This window comes from Ptiloglossa arizonensis, chromosome 2 (genome assembly GCF_051014685.1).
Source record: "Ptiloglossa arizonensis isolate GNS036 chromosome 2, iyPtiAriz1_principal, whole genome shotgun sequence".
In the NCBI taxonomy this organism is placed as follows: Eukaryota; Metazoa; Arthropoda; class Insecta; order Hymenoptera; family Colletidae; genus Ptiloglossa; species Ptiloglossa arizonensis.
In genome coordinates this window covers 11,318,691-11,329,967 of record NC_135049.1, presented here as the reverse complement: position 1 = coordinate 11,329,967, position 11,277 = coordinate 11,318,691, and the positions used below count along the sequence as shown (strand labels likewise).

The window sequence follows — 11,277 nt, the reverse complement described above, 5'->3', positions numbered from 1 at the left end:
CTAAAATAAAAATAAAAAATTGTTCATAAATTTGTAAATATTAGTTTTTTTATCTATATTTATTAGAATTTTTCCGCTTCATTTGGCAAGTATTATCTAATTTAAAAGTTATAAACCTTTTTTTCTTTCGATTCTGAATATCTACTATAGTATCTACTTCTACTTTGGTGATTTTTACTTTTCATTTAAATACGTTAATTTAACCTAATTTGGTTTTGTTCAATTTTGTTTGAAATAATCACGAATTCCAGTTACAAGATACTATTAAAAAGGGAGGAACATCAAGAAATCCTATATTAAAATTAAAAAACATTAAAAGTAAAAATTGATGAAATTTTGGTAGAGTATTAAAACATCCTTTACAACAATTTTAGAACGTATATATTTCACACTTTGTAACACACGCTTAGGTATATACATATGTAGCTCGGCTGTCGAAGGAAGAAAAAGAAACAATGTGCTGCAACAGTCGGTAGTGGTGGTATAGTGATATACTGGTTACACATTAATTACAATAGATGTCGCGATTAATTGCTTTTTGTGGGAGATGCAGATTACTGTGCATCAATATTTACAGAGTCCTCCTTGGAGATAACCATTCTTCTCCGATGGTGCGATGAAATGAACTGAGATGTTATGTGGTGATAGCTATGTATTTCATCTTACCTTTAAACACATCTATAGTTTACAAGTGTAGCGAGTTAGAGCGAGTCAACTGCATCGCACGCGAGCGATGCAATCCAAGATGGCCGCTCTCTCCACTTCACACGGAGTGAGAGAGGTGGCAATAAGACTCCCCCACATTTCCATGCAACAACGAAAACAAAATGATAGAAACGTAGAAGTTGAATATAATTACAAAGGTCACTAGAAAAGTTTTCATTTATCACTGATTAAAGACATCTTTATTCTTAACTGTTTTTGGTAGATTATAACAGTATAGTCAAGGGTGAAAAATCATAAAACATTTTTCCGCTTTTGTAATACACCTCTACCATTTTGTAGTTCGTCTCACTTTTATAATCGTAAAATATTAAATACTTGAAAATTCTTTTCTCAATTGTAGAACTTAGTAAGTCCACTGTTGACACTAAATGAGGCAGTGCACTTCTTCTTTGCCTGTAACTTTCCTCGTTAACACGTCTCAAAACATTTCTAGTAATCATAAATATGATTTAGAAAATAAAGAAAAATAGAAATATAACTGGAAAAAAATTAATAATGAATGTACGAAAATCCACTACGGTAATGCCCCTTTAAAGTTCAAAAAATCGGACTAGCAGATATTTTTAGTCGAGGATTAGTCGTAAATTTGTTTTCTGTCGCTTGAAGAAGACGATGAGTGCATAACGAGTAAGTTTGACACGTATACACGATCAAAAAAATCTAGCCACACCACTATAGATGCTCAGCCATCGCATATTATGTATACTTCTCTTTGTGAATTTTGTGCACCTAAGAAAGTTTTTTTACCCAATGTACATAGGTACATGTATCAGTAGATTATAGAAAATTTAATCCTGCGCGATAGAAGCTTCAAGAAAGTATGCCAATCGTGTCAGTGAGTCAGTATTAATGTGAATTAATATCTTTTATATTTTTCTTTGTATTTTTATGAGAGTAATATTAATCAATTGATGATGGTTTCCGGTTGAAAAAGAGTCCGAACACGATCTCTTTTGAACTAGCCTTAGTTATGCCTTGTATGCGTAATCACTCCTAAATTTTGTAAATTTAAATGTAACCTACTCGAAGAAAAAATTTGTTTGTTATAACATAATATATAAAAATATTAATATAATAAAAAACGATACTTTAAATTCAATGGTGTAAACATTCAAGCGGTAGATTCTAAGAAAACAATTGCTAAAGAAACGCGTGCTGTTTTTATTGTCAAATTGATAACCGGCCAACTATATTAGCTTGATAAAAAATACAAAAAGAATACAAATAAAACTTTTGAAGCAGAAGTGTTCATTAGAAATGGTCTAGTTTATGACAATTAAACGATTTCTGGAAAATAGTATACTCCAAAGATCTGCACAAAAAATTCCGGTCTAAAATTGGCCTGTACACGCGAAGGTTTACTCTTGGTTTGTTTATTCGATATAAAAATCGCTATTTGCTTTCACTTAAAGCGTAAAATTTTCATCTATCCTTACTAAGAGAAACAAAGGTTGGACGTGAGAATCTAGCATGTTTACACGTTTGGTAATTGAAAATTTGTTCCTTCGTGGGAAAGGATCGGTCGTTTTATATTTTTCATTATATCATTGGGAACAATATTAATCAATTTGTGAATTTTTTTCCATGAAAATGAACTTGGGTAGAATTTCATTCGGACAATTATTAATTATAATTTATTTAAATCATTTCTGCAAAACTTTCAACTACGAATAATTAAAAATAGTCCAAATAACGTGGTTTCGGGTTTATTTTCATCCGGGAAAACATCACGAAATAGAAAAGTTTTTAGGTCACATTAATAGCCGTTTCACTGACCACTTTGAAGTTTGTCAGCTGTTTTTTAGATCCAGAGCTGTCGTCCATTCAGGTCGACAGTGACTTGGTATTATCGTGTAACTGAATCTGAACTAAACTACACTCAAATAGAAAAAAAATTAAATTGATTAAATGAAAAATCAAATGAAATCGAGTACAATAAATGATAAAAGCTGCTTAAAGAGAGGAAAATTGAAAATTGAAAAATGCACTACGAATGTTTTGAGATCAGATTTCGAACGATTTTGTTCTATGTTCCGAGACTTAAAATTGGACGGAGACTCAACGAAATTTGGTAAATTCGTTCTCATTTAGTGACTACATTGTTTAAAGAGTGAGAAAACTCCTTTATCGATAATGTTGCTAGCGTGTATAAGAAAAGGTGTGCGACATCACGATAATAATAACTTTCCCGTACTAGCTACGCGCAAATGTAGTGTTTTTTTATCTCTATAGTGATCCGAGACGTATCAGTAACGATTCTGCTTTTCCATGTCGTGCTGTTGTAATAACGGCACCTAGTGTTTCAGCCGCGCGATAACTGTAAGCCTGTTAGGATGAAGAGGATGCGTTTGACAGCTAGTATTCCCTTTAAACGGCACAAATGAATGTTTCCTAGTTTACTTTGGATCAGCATAACGCTGAACTAATTTAATAATTAGAGTAAAATCAAAACTGTATATTAATGAAAAAAATATATACGACTATATTTATAATAATTAATGTTTTTAATAAACTATGTAATGACGCTTAAAAGAGCAACGAGACAATTGTCTATTACACAGTATATTCACTTATTACATTACTAATTAGTTAATAGGATGATTAGTTGTTCGAGTCCATTGATTTCTCGAATCGATTATTCTAAACCATCTTAACAAAAATGGCTGCTACGGAGCACGCATGTCAAGTAGTTTTTCGGTGTTGATAAACAAAAATTTTTGATCAAACGACACGTAAAACATTGTTTAGTAATCGTCGGTGTTGTTTGTAGATGTTTCTAAATACAGAATTTCAAAAAATATCAAAACGGCAATAAAAAAAACTGGCAGCTAAGACGGAGTGTCAAAATAGAAACGACAACGTCGAAGGTGGCGTTGAGGTTATGGACAACTTCGTTAAGATTGAAAAAATAGGGGAAGGGGCCTATGGGGTGGTTTATAAGGCGAAAGATAAACTGACTGGAAAGCTGGTGGCACTTAAGAAAATTCGTCTCGAGAAGTACGTCGTTTATAATATTTATATGTAAAATCCTTTTACTTGTGATGCATACCTATACCGGATAATGAATCGTTCGTGAGCATATTCCATATTAACTACATAATAAGCGCACATCCATAACAACAATTTAAAGTTATTAAAATTTAACCGACAAAGCTTCAGCGCATTTGAGATTATAAAAAGCACACAGAACCTGTGATACTGATATTTTTAACAAAACAAGGTGTATATCTGTATTAATATTCTGTCTTTCTTACATGTATGTATATAAATATAACAAAATATAAGACTGACGAATATTTTCACTTGTTATATATGTACTAATGTAATTTTTAATTAATTTTTAAAGTAAATTTTATTGATTGATGAATGAGTGGTATTATACATACATATATATTATATTTCATAGGTGTACTTAATGTTTATTAATTTCAACTTATAGAACTTTTTCATTTTACTAACAAAAAATTATATTATTTTTTTCTTCCTCAATATTGCAGATGTTTCAAATTTTATATATCTTTAAAGGTAATTACTAAATTAAATAACAGAAACTAAAAAATTATAGTTAAATTATATATTATATGTTTCTCAGGTATCCAAGGTATTATATTATCTTGAATAATAATCCATTCACCTTATAAATATCAGAGCAATTTGCACATTTTAAGGGTTATCAAAGCATTTTTATCCAATTATTCTTGTTTTTCACCATATAAATAACCGTCAAGGATAATTTATCAATTAAATTATCATATTGGCTGAGCTTTTGCTTATATGCATTGCTAACACATCTGCTAATTTGCACAGTGGGGTCAGCTGAATCTGCAGGGGCCACGTTACACTAAATTTTCGTAGCACCACATTATTCAGCTTGTCCCATTGTGTTGTGCTCGCCTGGTTTTTAATTTTATATCTTTTAATTAATTCATCATACCTAAAAATGCTATCAGTGGGATTTTTCTCTATAAATTTGTTCTGCAACAGTACTTACTTTTACTAAATGTAATGCGTAATCCTATACTAATTACAAAGCCAACCAGATGTGTCTATCATTTGTGTACATTGAAATTGATTTGGTTACCTTTGTTTTTACTTTTATAAGGTATACAATTATAAGGTTTATATTATTAAATCTATACATTATACATTCTTATTTTATAAATACTTAATTTTAAACTACAAAAAATGTCATGTCTATGTACATATTCGCATTATGCATTTTTGTTTAAAAGTATATTATACTTAATTTTGTATTCTATTTTGTCATTGAATTATAATACATGTGTGTAATAAAGTAATATTAATTTGCATCAGGGAAAGTGAAGGTGTTCCATCCACTGCTATTCGGGAAATAGCATTATTAAGAGAACTTGCACATCCAAATATTATTCAGCTGTTGGATGTGGTAGATGGTGACAAACATCTCTACCTTGTCTTTGAATTCTTGCAACAAGATTTGAAAAAATTATTAGATACTGTTAGAGGAGGATTAGATCAGGCCCTTGTAAAGGTATTGCTTGTAAATGTAATCAGAATGGAAAGTAGGTACATACATTGTTCAAAGACAAGTCTCTTATTTTTACAGAGTTATTTATATCAATTATTGAAAGCAATTTCTTTCTGTCATCTCAATTGCATTTTGCACAGAGACCTAAAACCACAGAATCTGTTGATAGATCAGGAGGGTCATATAAAATTGGCAGATTTTGGATTAGCCAGACCATTTGGTATTCCTGTTCGAATGTATACACATGAAATAGTAACTCTTTGGTATAGAGCACCAGAGATATTATTAGGAACTAAATTATACTCTATTGCTGTGGATGTTTGGAGCCTTGGTTGTATATTTGCAGAGATGGTATCATAACACTGATATCAATGAAATATTTCTTTCATATAAAGCATGAATTGTTAATATTTCAAAATCGTTTATTTAAGTATAATTTTAACTTTTGAAAATAGTAACATTATTCTCATAGGCAACTAGAAGAGCATTGTTCCCAGGTGATTCGGAAATAGATCAGCTTTTTAGGATATTTCGTACATTAGGTACGCCTGATGAAAGCATGTGGCCAGGAGTGTCACAACTAACTGATTACACATCAATCTTTCCAAGGTGGGAACCTCAATGCTTAGACGAAGTTGTGCCTTCCTTCAATTCTGATGCCAAAGATTTACTTTTGGTGAGAATCATGTTTAATAGTTGTAAACAAATATGTATTGAATTCATTTTTATTTATGTCACTCTTAATATTTTTTGTTTTAATAGAAACTCTTGACTTATGATCCCAATCAGAGAATAACAGCAAAGAAAGCATTAAGTCATCCTTATTTTACTGGAGTTACATTAGTTCCCCCACCACTGCCAAAGAAAAATTAACCTAGATATACTGTCTCTTAATTTACTACATTTCATAGTTCTTTCTCATAACAGCATAAAACTGCCAATAATATAATTTTAAATCTAGTATTTTTCTAGTATTTTATTTATGTCCGGCAAAGTACTTTGTACCACTCTGGTCGCAAGTCGAGTTATACCCGGCTCGCTCATTGGTTTTTTGTTTATTCTGTACGAGAAACTTTCATTGAATACTATAACATCAAAAATTATAAAGTGTAATATTATAATAAATAAACAATATTGTCTTTTATAAGTGTACGAAGTTTTATTGTAATAAAATAAAATTTATGGGTTTTACAGAACACTTTCTGACTAGGTGTAAGCACCGCTTCGTTAGTTTTCCATAAAGGGTTAAAATGTATTTCTTATTTCAACACACTGAATATGTTTAATGAAATGATGATATATTTTGCTATGTACATTAAGAGTGACTTATACATATTTCTATTACAAATACATTACTTTAGAAACTTCTATATTTTCGGTGATTATTACTGTCGTATTATCGAGAAAATATATATATATATAACTGATTTTGAAGGTTGAAGTTAGAAATAATGTTTTTCAGTATTTTTATATTGTAACCACCAAATGTGTATTTTTTAAATGTATGTATAGTAAATATTATCGATAAACGGAAATATACTTTGTTATTTTATGTATACAGACATAAGTTAACAATTAAAATTGAACGTGTTTAATCTGAAATTGACTGTACAAAGAGTATTTCATAAATTATATGGAACTGGTAAGTGGGAAAACAGTGAATAGAAATAGACAAATTGTTCCGAATAAGAATAGCCTGACAACGAGGAGTAGGAGTCACGGCAATATAGGGCATGGGTGGCGGAGTTTCAAATTGGGGATTATTGAAGTTTTGCGTTTGCTGATTCAGCTACTTTACCCAACTGCGTCACCGTCGACCTTTATTACTTTCGTTTTCCAGAATCCTTTTCTCGTTCTGGAGGGTCCTGATCCCGCAACAGATTCTTATGAATAATTTTTCTTAATATATTTCTTAACATATTTATTGTAAAATCGTATCTCAAATAAATTGATTATAAGCTGAAACATAAATATTTTAATTCTTTTTTAAGTGTTCATCTCAATGACAGAAGATTCAAGGTTGAATTCAGATTATTTTAATAAAAAAGGAGTTGATTTGTGATTGTTTCCCTGTTACTTTATTTGCATAATTACTTAAAATGTCTTCGTATCCATCACTTCAGTGAACTTAAAATTCTTAATTTAGTAGTATGTGTATCTACATAATCGCATTGATAAGTTTATGTAGTATTGTACAGTGTATTCAGGTTTCGAGAAAGTTTCAATTTTTTAATTTTAGATAATCGATCGTTTAACTTTCAATAACATGGAAAACTCATTTAATGCGCAACACGGGTTGATTGCGTGGAAGGTTCTATCAATTTCGGCAAACTGATTTTAGAATAAGTATCAGAACTTGGGGTAGTTTCTTGCGGAGTGGGCGATGGTGCTAGTTTTGGAAGTCGTAATTTTGTTGGAGATGTCTTCCCGGGTATACGAGAAGTAGATTTATCTGGGATCTTTAATTGAAAATTGTTAAGAGGATGTGTAGACGGTTTTGTTGCTTTGTCATTTGTAACGTTTTTACTGTTCTCCAAATTTTGATTTGTGTTCATTTCACTTTCCGTCTCTGCAATTTTGTGAGTTGATAATTTTCTTTTAGATTCTACAGCTTCTGAAGATTTAGCGAAACTATTCCTAATTGCTTTAGGAGTCACCATGGACGACGGTGATGGTAACTTTTGTGTTTTTGTTGGAGTAGTTGGTGGTGGTTGTGGTAAATCTTCTTTAGTCTGCTCTGGAGAAAAACACTTGTCTTCTTCAGTGTTATTAATCTGTAAAATACAGATCGATTGTTAGATTGGAATATTTCAGTTACTTTATTTAATAACAGTTTACGTAAATTAAATTCTTTCATTTATTTTAATCGTTCACAACTTATTAAGTAGTTTTATAAGAGATCTAACAAATAATACTGATGTTTGTGTTGCTTTTATTCGAATGCAACATTTAACGGATACCGAATAAACGTATAAAATTTATTACGCGATCACTTGGGAACTGGTATTATTCACTTATTGTCGATACGTAATAACAGGTTAACATCAAATATTTTTAACTACAGCATTGAGGAGCGTGTCTGTTTTATTAAGTAAAATATTAGTACACACGGTGTTTGACTAACGAGTGTTTGAAATTGTAAAGTTCGATTATACATGCCAAAATAGAACGAAAATCAATAATAATGAAATTGTTTTTGAGGCTTTGTGTCTAAGTTATTGATTGCAGGAAATACGCTTAAAAGGTAACAGACATTATGAACTTTATTATTGTCGACACATGGACACCAGCTGTCTCATGGTGAGCACTGTGACCAGCATTGTCGTAGTCATTTGCAAGAACACTTGCCTTGTGGACAACGTAATAACTTACATCGTGCAATACTGGTATAAAAGTAAATGCTATTTATATCTCTTACATAATTTTGGAAAGAATTGTAGGAGTATCGTGTGATGTGAGTTATGTCGACACGAGGTGGGTGAGTCCTTACAGTTACCATTGCTGGTCATAGCTCTCATCGTGAGACAGTCGACAGTTGTGCGGTGGCAGTAGTACAAGTCCATAATTTCTGAAACCTTATACGTGCATTCGTAGCAATTAATAATTCGAACGAACAGCTTCGAACGAAATTTCGTTATTCTTGATTTTTGTCTTATTTTGACATGTAGAATTATTCTTTAATTTCGTTTCGGTTACTTGTTGCAGGTTTGCATATTACATTAATTTTGCAATGAATGCTTATAAATTAGGTGTTACTTATGTTTTATCTAAAGATTGCTGTGCAGACTGACCTTGATTTGCAGAGGCGGTGAATAATAGCGATGCTTCTGTGTCCACCGCATGTGATATGTGAAGGTGATGTACACTCTGTGCATATTAATCGACGCAACTGAGATAAACTTATTAAATATACCAAATATTTGAGGAGATTAAAGTTAAAAAAGATCAGTTTCTCTTTGGAACTTTGGTAGTAGCCTTTGCAAGAATCCTAATATTAAACTTTTGTGCTCTCGAATTACGCCTGATGTGCTATAAATGCTACTCACTATTGATTGAAAAAAATTGTGTTAAATTGTGCAATAGAGCAGCGTTAATTGAAATAGCATTTTTTTTAAACGAGATATTTATGGAACATTATTACAAAAGATGCATTTTTTTCGTTATCATCGCATAAAATTTCGAAGTGTGGAATTGAATATAACGATATTCATATTGTTTGTAACATCAAAGTTATTGTTTTATATAACATTTTGAATCTAAAAAATAATATCATATGGCTAAAATGGTATTATTAGAGCATTTATACGCTATATGTGTATCATTCGGAACAATAATTTTTATCTCAAATATTGCTAGGTTTCTATTTTTGTATTAGTATATTTATATTTAAATTAGTCAATGTGCACACTTATTATTTCGTGAATTTATGTACGTACATATTAATTTTTCGAGGGGGAATGACCTCACTTAACACTTCTCGATATGACATCACCGTATCATCTGAGAATTTTGAAAACGAAGTAAAAGGTTTCTGGTCTCATTTAGTTTGAATTAAATTTCATGTATAATCGTAAGTGTTATATTTACTAGTATATTTACTTGTAAGTGCACACAGTTACTAGTAATAGTGAAAACAATCAAATTTTTTTTCACTTATTCTCAAATAGTATAGCCTCAAAATTTTTATGCGGTAGATTTCATATGAAAATTCAAAGAAATCAGATACTGTAAGGGAAAAGGAAGGTCAGTCCAAAAAGAAATTGCGAGTCGTATTGGGACAGTCAGATTTTGTAAAGTGTGCAACTAGGCAAATATTCTCGACAGTCGTCGTTTCCTTTACTTATGGAATCATAGTTTTCTTAAGCCGAGATTGGTATTTTTTCCCCTGCAATAGGAATCATTTTTACGGAAGCACGCGCCCCGAATCGAGCGATATTTGAGAAGTTCGTTTGCTAATATGGACACTTGGCAATGATAAGCTTTCTCTTTGCTTTATAACGAGACGTTAAATATATTATAAGATCATTTTGGAATGGAGATCGAGAGATCTTGATCTGGATGTCAAAATTGTAGAGACTTTGATCTGAACGTTAGGATTTTAGAGACCTTAACCTGGACGAGAGGGTTGATAGTCTGGATTTTGAATATTGATCACGATGGTATTTTATAATCAATGATTGACTGTATTTGACAATTAATAAAAATTGCAAAAAATGCGACAAGATGCGAAAAAATGAAACTTCACGTCACACCTATATATAAGTTTATCTACGTAAGCCGAGCTTTATATATGTATCTACATGTCGTATTGGTATTTTTAGCTCCATTTTTGCTTTAAAAGCATCTCACAAGAGTGAGATTGGGACACCTTATCAGATCGTCTGTACAAAGTACGAGCTATCAATATGATACCAGGTTGCAAGCTTCATGAATATACAATACATTAATCGGTGTAAGGTTTTTCTAAATCTTTTCTATCTCTGCAGGACAGTGCACGAGTAGAGTAACTAGAACTCACACGGAAAGCCGAAATTCTAATCAGTAATACAAAGTGCACTAAGGACTATGCACTCTGTCAACTGCTAGCGATTGGAGAATACTCAACCGTGTTGTCCTACTATATTCAATCGTCCTCTTTGACAACATTTGAATCATGATTAAACTTTCGTGGCACCATCAGTACCATTCCTAATCAGTCAACTAGCGCCTTGCTCATGTGAGAACGTTGCTTCACTTAATAACCATCGATTTCTAAAATGACCGCACATTGGGCAATTCTAATACATAGAATGTGATAGGGGTATAAGGTTCCTCAGCCGTGCCTAGACTTTCGTTTACAATTAGTGTATAGCTTACCCTTGCTCGAAATGATCAATCTTTGCATTAGTCGGTACGAAACCTTTTTAGATCTCTCTGCATGGACAGAGTTGATTAACTATAACTCATTCAACAAGCTGAAGCTTTACTCTGCAATACGGCGCAACAATTGTCCCCACAGTGATCTAAACTCATCAGCCAGTTTAAGCAGATTGGATCTAAGCACC

At 31.7% G+C, this 11,277-nt stretch overlaps 2 protein-coding genes across 2 annotated transcripts; one reads left to right on the top strand and one right to left on the bottom strand.

Moving 5' to 3' along the window:
- Positions 1–3,393: 3,393 nt before the first annotated feature.
- Positions 3,394–6,540, top strand: LOC143143882 (cyclin-dependent kinase 3). The gene is made up of 5 exons (XM_076305734.1): positions 3,394–3,723; positions 5,041–5,236; positions 5,312–5,584; positions 5,706–5,909; positions 5,996–6,540. The coding sequence occupies exons 1-5, from the start codon at positions 3,608–3,610 to the stop codon at positions 6,104–6,106; spliced, it is 900 nt and encodes a 299-aa protein (XP_076161849.1). The 5' UTR covers positions 3,394–3,607; the 3' UTR covers positions 6,107–6,540.
- LOC143143883 (uncharacterized) lies at positions 4,310–9,457 on the bottom strand. Its single transcript, XM_076305735.1, has 2 exons — positions 9,025–9,457; positions 4,310–8,007 (listed from the first exon to the last, which is right to left on the bottom strand). Exons 1-2 carry the CDS (start codon positions 9,106–9,108, stop codon positions 7,513–7,515), a joined length of 579 nt encoding a protein of 192 aa, XP_076161850.1. The 5' UTR covers positions 9,109–9,457; the 3' UTR covers positions 4,310–7,512.
- Between the last annotated feature and the right edge of the window lie 1,820 nt (positions 9,458–11,277).